This window comes from Oncorhynchus tshawytscha, linkage group LG17 (assembly GCF_018296145.1).
Source record: "Oncorhynchus tshawytscha isolate Ot180627B linkage group LG17, Otsh_v2.0, whole genome shotgun sequence".
NCBI classification, from domain to species: Eukaryota; Metazoa; Chordata; class Actinopteri; order Salmoniformes; family Salmonidae; genus Oncorhynchus; species Oncorhynchus tshawytscha.
The window spans coordinates 22,616,676-22,627,776 of NC_056445.1; the positions used below are offsets into that span (position 1 = coordinate 22,616,676).

The 11,101-nt window shown below is 40.6% G+C and overlaps 1 protein-coding gene across 2 annotated transcripts; it reads right to left on the reverse strand.

Annotated features, from left to right (window-relative positions):
• Positions 1-548: 548 nt before the first annotated feature.
• On the reverse strand, positions 549-7,181 carry LOC112234227 (zinc finger protein ZFMSA12A-like). Of its 2 annotated transcripts, none has more exons than XM_024402281.1 (9): positions 7,047-7,181; positions 6,019-6,147; positions 5,825-5,914; positions 5,510-5,605; positions 4,943-5,053; positions 4,708-4,831; positions 4,196-4,406; positions 2,528-2,577; positions 549-2,415 (listed from the first exon to the last, which is right to left on the reverse strand). In XM_024402281.1, the coding sequence occupies exons 2-9, from the start codon at positions 6,064-6,066 to the stop codon at positions 1,301-1,303; spliced, it is 1,845 nt and encodes a 614-aa protein (XP_024258049.1). In that variant the 5' UTR covers positions 6,067-6,147; positions 7,047-7,181; the 3' UTR covers positions 549-1,300. The 2 variants fall into 2 exon arrangements, with proteins under 2 accessions (XP_024258049.1, XP_024258048.1); XM_024402280.1 differs by having other exon boundaries at positions 6,019-6,221.
• Positions 7,182-11,101: the final 3,920 nt, after the last annotated feature.

The following is an 11,101-nucleotide window of genomic DNA, read 5'->3' on the forward strand; positions in this document are numbered from 1 at the left end:
GGGTCATTTTGACCCAGAGGCTTTCATGTGTATAGATATTTCCACGGGTCCAAAATCAACAAGTGTCTGATGTATAAACTTCCTATGCTTCTTTGAGACCTGTTTCAAAGTCACCGAGATCTCTTCCAGCCATTGTAGCCAAAATAATGGGCAACTGGGCATTTTTATACATGACCCTAAGCATGATGGGATATGAATTGCTTAATTAACTCAGGAACCACACCTGTGTGGAAGCAACTGCTTTCAATATACTTAGTATCCCTCATTTACTTGAGTGTTTCCTGAATATTGGCAGTTATCCATCATTCTGAGCTTTGGCTTGTTTCATTGCACGAAGCACAATCGGGGGCCCTCTGGCGTCCTCTGGTCCAACCAGGACATCTAGGGCAGTCGCATCCCAGTTCTGAACAGTCACCTGTACGATAACCCTGTAAGCCAGTGCCAGATGGGAGCACACCAGCATGTAATGATTATGAAAATGCTTGACTCAATCATTCATCCACTTTAATGTTTTGGAATGGCACAACGTTTACACAAAGGCTAAACGGTTGGCATTTTTAGATGGATATGTTTATTGATATTTTAATGCATAACTCAATTACAGAAGAGTAGATTCTGCCGATTATACTGCATTCAACAGAACACTAAATCACTATATCACCATGGAAATAAATCCAGGTGCTGAACATTTAAACAGTTTCACCAAAACTCCATATAACATTACGTAAACAAACAGATGGAACAGCCTCAATATGTACATAAGCCACTCCACTGGTTTTCATCCTCAACTATTATGCAGAGTGATTTTTAAAAAGGGCAAGTTCACTATTTAACAACTTAATGTTAGATGGTTCATCACCTTGAAAGTAGACTGGGCCAGGAAAACCTGGAATCTATGGTTCAGTTTTCTTTAAGCAGCCACTACAAACTTAAGCTAATTTTAAACACAGCTAACTACAAATCAAAGGGAGTGGTCAATTATGCAATTGTTCTAAACGTAATAGCCAAATCACACAAAATAGCTAGTGGGGGCTCAAGTTAGCTTGTTAGTTTGTAGTGTCTGTTTAAAGAAAACTGAAGCACAGATTACAGTGTCTCCTGGCCCATAGACTACTTAAAGGATGAGGAATCGTCAAGCTGTAAATTACTGAACTTCCCCTTGAACTGGGAAACAAGGCTTTAAAAAGTTGAGGATATGATAAATTAGTTTGGTACTGGGTGTACTTCCTGCATCTCCACTAATGCCACTATTACAAAAGCTCTACCAAAAAAAGCCTATTGTAAATACACACTACATCTTTCAATGATTTTTCTTCATGTGATAGTTCAGGTGTGAACTGCGTTTGTAAGTATTCGGGCAACGAAGACATGAATATGGCCTCTCCCCTGAATGAACTAGCAAATGTTTTTTTAAGCAAGTTCTCCGGATAAAACCCCTCCCACATTCATTACAAGTGTAGGGACGCTCTCCCCTATGCCCACGCATGTGGACCACTAAATGGCTCGACTTAAAAAAACGTTTGTCACACTCTTTGCATTGGTAGGGTCTCTCCCCAGTGTGAAAGCGCTGGTGTACCTGCAGATCCCCTCCTGATGGAAATGCCTTCCCACACACAGAGCACATGTACGGTCTCTCCCCTGTGTGGAGCCTTATGTGCACAGTGAGATTACCTTTCTGAGTGAAACATTTCCCACAGTAGGAGCAGGAAAAGGGACGATAATTCATATGAGTGCGCATGTGATCCTTGAGGCGACGGTTTGTTACGAAGGACTTTCCACATTGGTGGCAATGATGTGTTCTCGGAAGCTGCAATCCTTTCTTCTTTGGAAGGTGCGACGATGGCCTCAGATCCGACCTCTTGTGGGCTTCCACGTGGTGCACTAGACTGGGCAAGTTGCTGAAGGTCATTCCACATTTGTGACAGTCGAGCGTTTGGACGACACTGTGACTTTTTTCGTGGGCGTCCAGTTGATTCGATTCGGGAAAGCTCCTTGCACAGTGACGACACTGGAATGGATATTGTGGTGATGTCTTAAAACTCTTCCCGCTCTGTGGACAGATGGACATGGATTCGTTGTGTGGACACTGGTGTCTCAATTTCTCACGCAGAGAACCAAACTCTCTCCAGCATTTGGGGCAGCTAAAGGCAGTGCCCACACATTGCATCCTCTTATGGTTTGACAGACTTGTAAAGAATTTGAATCTATTCCCGCAGTTGGAGCACTTGTATGGATTATCCCCACAGTGAATTTGCTGGTGTTGGACAAGTTGAGACTGATAATTAAAGCACTTCCCACACTGAGGACACTGGTGGAAAATGTTAATGTGTGATGAACTGGAAGTAGATGGGGCACACTCATTTGAAGCTGAAGACAGGGGAGTCAACACCTGAAACGACACCCCTGCAACTGGGTCTGTGGAAAAATGAATAAAAACATTGACGTTTCCCCTACCATTGCCCCACAATGGTCAGCTGCGGCTTTCCAAAGGGTAAATGTACTTGACTAAAAGTTTGTGAGGTCTCACCTGTATCACCACCTTGCATGACACTGGTAGGAGAAAGACCAGAACCAGCCCTGTGAAAGGCACAAAACAGAAATGCAAATTGATGACCATTACTAAGTCAAGTGGTAAAGTTGTTTGATGCACTAGCCAAGGTAGCAAACAACAAAAATGTATAAATTCATTCTCACATACAGGGTCTCAAAGTATTCACACCACTTGACTTATTCCACATATCGTTGTTACAGCCTGAATTTAAAATGGATTAAATAAAAACAATTCTCACCCATCTACACACAATACCCCATAATGACAAAGCGAAAACCTGTTTTTAGAAATGTTTGCAAATGTATTAAAGGATATACAGAAATAATTAATTTACATAAGTATTCACACCCCTGAGTCAATACTTTGTAGAAGCACCTTTAGCACTGACTACAGCTGTAAGTCAAAACTGTAACCCGGCCACTCCAGAACATTCACCGTCTTCTTGGTAAGCAACTTCAGTGTGGATTTTGTCTTGTGTTTTAGGTTATTGTCCTGCATCTCTCAGTGTCTGGTGGAAAGCAGACTGAACTAGGTTTTCCTCTAGAATTTTGCCTGTGCTTAGCTCCATTCTGTTTACTACATAACGATTACAAGCATACCTATAACATGATGCAGCTACCAGTATGCTTGAAAATATTGAGACTGGTACTGAGTAAGTATGATTTTAGTGCCTTGTATATTTATTTAACCTTTATTTAATTAGGCAAATCAGTTAAGAACAAATTCTCATTTACAATGACGGCCTACTTGTAAAGCCCCCCCAGCCAAACCCTTCCCTAACCCGGATGACGCTGGGCCTATTGTGCGCCGTCCTATAGGACTCTCCCGATCACGGCCGATTGTAATGCAGCCCGGGAACGAACCCGAGTCTCTAGTGACGCATCTAGCACTGCGATGCATTGCCTTAGACTGCTGCGCCATTCGGGAGGCCAAGCATGTTTTGGAATATTTGTTATTCTGTACAGGCTTCCTTCTTTTCACTCTGTCAATCAGGTTAGTATTGTAGAGTAACTACAATGTTGTTGTCAATCCCCAGTTTTCTCCTATCACAGCCATTAAACTCTATAACCGTTTTATATTCACCATTGGCCTCATGGTGAAATCCCTGAGCGGTTTTCTTCCTCTCCAGCAACTGAGTGGACGCCTGTATCTTTGTAGTGACTGGGTGTATTGATACACCATCCAAAGTATAATTAGTAACTTCACCATGCTCAAAGGGCTATTCAATGTCTGTCTTTTTATTTATTTATTTGGAACCATCTTTGTGAAGCATTGGAAAACCTCCCTGGTCTTTGTGGTTGAATTTGTGTTTGAAATTCACTGAGGGACCAAACAGATAATTGTATGTGTGGGGTATTGAGATGAGGTAGTCCATTCAACTTCTTATGCGACTTGTTAAGCAAATATTTACTCCTGAACTTATTTAGGCTTGTCATAAAAAAGGGGTTAAATACTTAATGACTCAAGACTTTTCAGCTTTTCATTTGTAAACATTTCTAAAAACATAATTTCACGTCGATATTGTGGGGTATTGTGTGTAGGCCAGTGACAAAACATCTCAATTGAATCCATTTTAAATTCAGGCTGTAACATCTACATTTGGAAAAAGTCAAAGGGTGTGAATACTTTCTGAAGGCACTGTACCTTTTCTGTGCTGACTCGTCCTCTACATCTATGTCATCTTCATTCGCTTCATCACAGGTTTCATCGCAGCCTATAATATCTCTTGTGCTCCCCATTGCCACTAAATGTGCTGTCCTCATAGCCACACCAGTGTCCAGATTGGTACGGTTTAACTGGTCAGGGAAGGCATCGGATTCAATATCTGATTCCTGAGGAATGTCAGAGGAGGAAACTGCAGCCAAAAACAAATACGTTAAAAATAAATGTAATATCTGCCAGGCTGTTCTGAATACTTATCTCATATCTATCATTTACATTTTAATCTGTCAAATTGTTTATTATTTGGCTAATCCATCCAAGTTTAAATCCCTTTAAAATAAACAAGAAATGTAAGGAACATGGTGAGAGGAACTTCCTGCACATAAATCAGATTATGATCCTCAGATGCTTTTGGATCATCAATAAACCTTATCTGACCATGTGGTGCTAAAATTATGTATTAAAAAAAAGAGAGTAATTTTCTATGAACTTACTGTTTGTGTACAATGTTCTGCATTGTTTGTAATTCTGGAGCAGAAACTGGAGATCTTCTGAGTGAGAGAAAGACTGCAGGCATTCATCTAGGCCAGAGGAGCCAGCACTCAGCAACAATGCAGTCTAGGGAAAAGAGGGACACAAATAAAATGCCAAAATAGATTCCAGGCCAACTACAGTTATTCATTTGAATGCCGTTCTCTCAAGACTGTCTCACGAAAGTGATTTCTGCACCTGCTTAAAGTCTGGTAGTGTAAGCAGCTCTTCCAATCTAGTGAGGAAGTCACAGACCAGCTCCTGAAGCGCTTTGTCAAAATCAGGTCTGAATTCCTCAAGGAACACCACCTGAAAAGATGGAGAGTCAGTGAGATAATGCAAAAGGAAAATGGTTAGCCTACTTAATGATTGGTTGGGAGACCCTGCATGATCCTACTTTGGGTGCCAAGTCTTTTCTTCTCTCTTGCCAGGGTCTACTAGTTATGACTTATCATTCAACAAAATGCAATTTTTCAATGACATTATTACTAGCTTCTCCCTGACTGTACCATCGATCCAGTCAAGCCATATGGCAGAGACTGCCTTTCCAAACTGCCTCAACTATCTGAGGCGGACTAGACACCATTCACTTTCCATTTGGATTATTGGTTATGCGGGTTTGTTTTGCTTTTGAAGCGTTTCGAGACTCTATTTTGTAATGAGAAGTGCTATATAAGCAAAATAAATTATTATTAAGTTGAGTCAGGCTAAAGAATATGTTAAACTAAAACAGGTTAAAGACAAGCTTGACAAGCTGCTACTTACTTGAACGAAGTGTTCACGCTCAACTGGGTCTGTAATCAAGCTTTGGGTGAGCTTGGCGAAGTTAGCTTCAGGTGATTCCATGCCTGCATCATAGGACTGTAAAACAATGTGAAAAACACACCGAAACCGGATGGTCATTTTTAGACTTGTTGTTAAAGGGGGTGACAAATGGCACACAAGTGTCCATACCAACACACTTAATCTCTTGATTTAAATGTGGCTGAATTATCAGGGTGTTAATTCTCATGTAAGTGTCCAGCAGGGGAAAGAAAAGTTCAAATCTTGGCATTGTACTATGACATTTGATTTACCAACCTGAACCTGTGCAAGTTGAGAAGACTTTATAGAATAAAGGAGGGTTTGGAGGCTGACAGGGTGCTCAGCAGAAAATCGCCCCAAAGTTACCTGGAAGAAAAGTGGTGATGGAGTCTGATACTTTGCATAAAACTATTTTCTGTACTTCACCAATTGAAGCGATCCCGTAAGAAAGATTAGACAGAATTTCTTACCCTTGCTCTCAGCCCCAAAATAAGGAGGGTCCTCTGTCTGTCAGTCATAAGTTCTGGGACAGTTTGTGTTACCACGGTCACAAACTCCTCTAATTTTCCATAGTGCTTAATGGCCCTCTGTTGTGATACCTGCCACATAAATGCAGACATCAGTCGTAGAGGTGGAACCAAAAGGCGCAGGGAGGAGAGAGGGATGGGGGAATCTATAATGTGAAAAGCACAGTGCGTTACTGTTAGATGGCTAGCTAAATCAATTACGTTTAGCTATGCATATCTAGCTACCATTATGTCATAATAACATTGTCATAACAATCCCAGCAGACAATAGCCTGCGCCAAATTTGCATGTGGACACTCAATAACATAAAAATAGCTAGCTAGCTAGTCAATAACATATTATAAACTGGGTAGTTTGAACCCTGGATGCTGATTGGCTGACAGCCGTGGTATATCAGACCGTATACCACAGGTATGACAAAATATGTATTTTTACTGCTCTAATTACGTTGGAAACTAGTTTATAATAGCAATAAGACACCTCGGGGGTTTGTGGTATATTGCCGATATACAACGGGAATGCCTTGTATCCAGGCACTCCGCGTTGCGTCGTGCTGAAAAGCAGCCCTTAGCCGTGGTATATTGGCCATATACCACACCACCTCGGTTTTATTGCTTAAAAATATAGAATGGCACAGCTAGCTAACGTTAGATATTCAAGAGGTTTTGCTAGAAACCGCACAATAGCTAGCTAGATAGACGGCTACTTCATTGACGTCAGGGTCGTTTTCACTCGACACCAAATGCTAGAAAACTGACCGAAACATGGAGCGAAGACCCGAATTTGTCCAATTAGAAACGCTCGTTTACATGTTCCGTTGCAAAACGTTTAGCTACGGTTTGCTATTATACGACCCTGGTCATAGCTAGCTAGCGACCTGGTTATTACGCCCACCTAGGTTAGAAAGCTAGCTAGCAAACACACAATATTGTTTTCTATCTTGCAAGTTAACACGAATACCGTATACATACCCATTATGGCCCATGTGCCAATCAATATCTTAGCTACCTTAGCTAGTGAGCGCCGCATGAGACAGTAGAAAGTAAATCTAGCTAGCTAACGTTACCACCATAAGAGGATGTGAAACCTTTGCCACCAAGTACTATTTTAACATCAGTGTCCAAAAAGTCTTCAAAATAAAAGTCATCAATTATGCTAAATGTGTAATATTTAACTATCAAGCTGTTCAATGATGTATGTATTTATGAACTTGATTATTGCCAATACTATCTGCATTTGAGTTATTACTAACTTTATTACATGTAACCATTAACTTAATCATTAGTTTAATGAGAGATCTAAGACATCTGTAACAAGGGCATTGTAGACTACCATGAGACATCTACATCATCATGACCATACCATTATAGACCATATCTGTCTAAAATAGTATGCCTACTAATCACTTCCTCATGCTGTGATTGTGAATTGAATAGTCATAATCAATGGCAGCCTAAGATGTGTCCCTATCAAGGGAAACTATGTAAGGGTAGGGCTTACATTAGTTATATACTTACATTTTTTATTATGTGAGCCACTTGAGCTTCATGGGAGTGGAGTCATAATTCTCTGTGACATGTCAGACCGAGGGACCATAGGGAATTTGGTAATATCTGATAGTTGAAAAGGTATCCACAAATATGTTTACCTGTGTTGTTCATGATGCCTCCATTGCTAATCACTTCGTGCCAATATAGAGCACGACAGTCACACACACTAAACCCTGTTCATATAACTCACTGTACACTAATCAGGAAGTAAATGCTGATTGCACCCACAATTCTATGAAACTGTATGGAAGAGGGTGAATGTTTTAATAAACCGTGTGTTGTGAGTAGGGTTGCACATTTTGGGGAATATTCAGTGGTGGAAACTTTACATGGGAATTGATAGAATATTTTTATTTATTTATTTCACCTTTATTTAATATATGGTATATATGGTAATATATGGTAACTAATTATATGGTAATTAACGGGAATATTTGGGAATTAATATTAATACCACTTAAATGTAGATGTTATTTTGCATTGGATATACAGTTGAAGTCGGAAGTTTACATACACCTTAGCCAAATACATTTAAACTCAGTTTTTCACAATTCCTGACATTTAATCCTATTAAAAATTCCCTGTCTTAGGTCAGTTAGGATCACCACTTTATTTTAAGAATGTGAAATGTCAGAATAATAGTAGAGAGAATTATTTATTTCAGCGTTTATTGCTTTCATGACATTCCCAGTGGGTCAGAAGTTTACATACACTCAATTAGTATTTGGTAGCATAGCCTTTAAATTGTTTCAATTGGGTCAAACATTTCAGGGAGCCTTTCACAAGCTTCCCACAATAAGTTGGGTGAATTTTGGCTCATTCCTCCTGACAGAGCTGGTGAAACAGGTTTGTAGGCCTCCTTGCTCGCACATGCTTTTTCAGTTCTGCCCACAAATTTTCTATGGGATTGAGGTCTTTGTGATGGCCACTCCAATACCTTGAATTTGTTGTCCTTAAGCCATTTTGCCACAACTTTGGAAGTATGCTTGGGGTCATTGTCCATTTGAAAGACACATTTGCGACCAAGCTTCAACTTCCTGACTGATGTCTTGAGATGTTGCTTCAATATATCCACATAATTTTCCTACCTCATGATGCCATCTATTATGTGGAATGCACCAGTCCCTGCTGCAGCAAACCACCCCCACAACATGATGCTGCCAACCCCCGTGCTTCACGGTTGGAGTGGTGTTCTTCGGCTTGCAAGCCTCCCCCTTTTTCCTCCAAACATACAGATCGTCATTATAGTTCTATTTTTGTTTCATCAGACCAGAGAACATTTCTCCAAAAAGTACAATCTTTGTCCCCGTGTGCAGTTGCAAACTGTAGTCTGGCTTTTTCTTTTTTTTTCTCGCTCAAATATTTTTTATTAAACACACAAGAATGGTGTATAGGTATAAAAGACAAGTATACAATTCTTATCTAAACAAAAGAGAGCAGACAGGAACAACACCCAAAGTTCTGGGTACAAAACACAACATACAAAACAAGGACAGGTAGAAAGAGGATAGATATCACCCCCCCACTTATTCCCCCCTATTCCACTGACTGCTCGGGTGGCGGGGCCAGCACATGCTGCACAAAGTTAGATTAAAATATTACAATTGAGAGTGCGTTAAGATGTACAAATTCACAGCGCCGACTGGTCCAAGAGAGGAAAGGCTGCCAGATTTGATCAAATGTTGATAATTTATTGTTCAGAATATATCTAATTCTTTCTAAGTGTACAGTGTGTGCCAATTTGCTGAGCCATAATTTGGTAGAGGGCGCTTCCCCCCTCTTCCAAAACAACAAAATGATTTTCTTTGTAGTCTGGCTTTTATATGGGGCTTTTGGAGCAGTGGCTTCTTCCTTGCTGAGTGGCCTTTCATGTTATATCGATATAGAACTCGTTTAACTTTGGATATAGATACTTTTGTACCCGTTTCCTCCAGCATCTTCACAAGGTCCTTTGCTGTTGTTCTGGGATTGATTTGCACTTTTCGCACCAAAGTACATTCATCTCTAGGAGACAGAACACGTCTCCTTCCTGAGCGGTATGACGACAGCTGGTCCCATGGTGTTTATACTTGCGTACTATTGTTTGTACAGATGAACGTGGTACCTACAGGCGTTTGGAAATTGCTCCCAAGGATGAACAAGATTTATTTATTTGTTCCTGAGGTCTTGGCTGATTTGTTTTGATTTTCCCATGATGTCAAGCAAAGAGGCACTGAGTTTGAAGGTAGGCCTTGAAATACATCCACAGGTACACCTCCAATTGACTCAAATGATGTCAATTAGCCTATCAGAAGCTTCTAAAGCCATGACATAAGTTCCTGGTATTTTCCAAGCTGTTTAAAGACAGTCAACTTAGTGTATGTAAACTTGTGACCCACTGGAATTGTGAAACAGTGAATTACAAATTAAATAATAGGTCTGTAAATTTTTTTGGGAAAAATGACTTGAGTCATGCACAAAGTAGATGTCTTGAAAGACTTGCCAAAACTATAGTTTGTTCACAGGAAATGTGTGGATTGGTTGAAAAATGAGTTTTAATGACCCCAACCTAAGTATTATAAACTTCCGACTTCAACTGTATTTACCATATATGGAGACAGAAACATAAACCTTTTACCTTATCATATGTAGATGATTGTAAATGATTAAATCCTTCCAATAGAAATAAAACAATTTAGTTACGAATTTAACTTTAATTAAATGAGTTGACTTCACATGGGATGATTTCACTGAACAACAAAAGGGAATATTGAATGATCCCCAATGATCCATCGCATCTACCAAAAACGTTTTCAACATACATCTGTAAAATGATAGTCTAGAAACTAAAGCTTTGGTTGTCTTCCTCTCAGGCTGCCATGTCTTCTCCCTGGACCTCCTCAATGCCCACCTCTTGAACATCAGACTGAGGCCTCATCTTCACTGTCACTTTCCAACTCTGTTGAGGATGACTCGTTGTCAGGCTCAAAATGCCAAAACTTTGCACAGATGGCCAATTTTTCAACCCTTGTATTGGTCAGCCTGTTGCGTGCTTTGGTGTGTGTGTTCCCAAACAAGGACTAGTTGTGCTCTGAGGCGGCTGATGTTGGTGGGATTTGGAGGATGATGGCGGCAACAGGGGAAAGAGCCTCAGATCCACAAAGTCTCTTCCACCAGGTGGCTGATGAGATATGTTGGCACGACTGCCATATTGTATCTCCATCCCAAAGCCCTTGCTTGGAAGTGTACTTTGCCAGACTGCCAAGAACCTTGCCCTCATCCAGGCCAAGGTGGCAAGACACAGTAGTGATGACACCATAGGCCTTGTTGATCTCTGCACCAGACAGGATGTTCTTGCCAGCATACTTGGTGTCCAACATGTACACTGCAGCGTGTATGTGCTTCAGGCAAAAGTCTTCACGCTTTTTGATGTATTTCAGAACTGCAGTTACCTCTGCTTGGAGCAACAGTGAAGTGGGAAGGACAGTACGGACTTC

Excerpts from the sequence above, each read along its gene's own strand:
- LOC112234227 (XM_024402280.1), bottom strand. The coding sequence starts at position 7,104 with ATGCGGCGCTCACTAGCTAAGGTAGCTAAGATATTGATTGGCACATGG. Across the intron at positions 5,915-6,018 it reads TTTTGGGGCTGAGAGCAAGG|GTAACTTTGGGGCGATTTTC; the intron begins GTAAGAAATTCT and ends CTTTTCTTCCAG. Across the intron at positions 2,416-2,527 it reads CATGCAAGGTGGTGATACAG|ACCCAGTTGCAGGGGTGTCG; the intron begins GTGAGACCTCAC and ends ATTTTTCCACAG.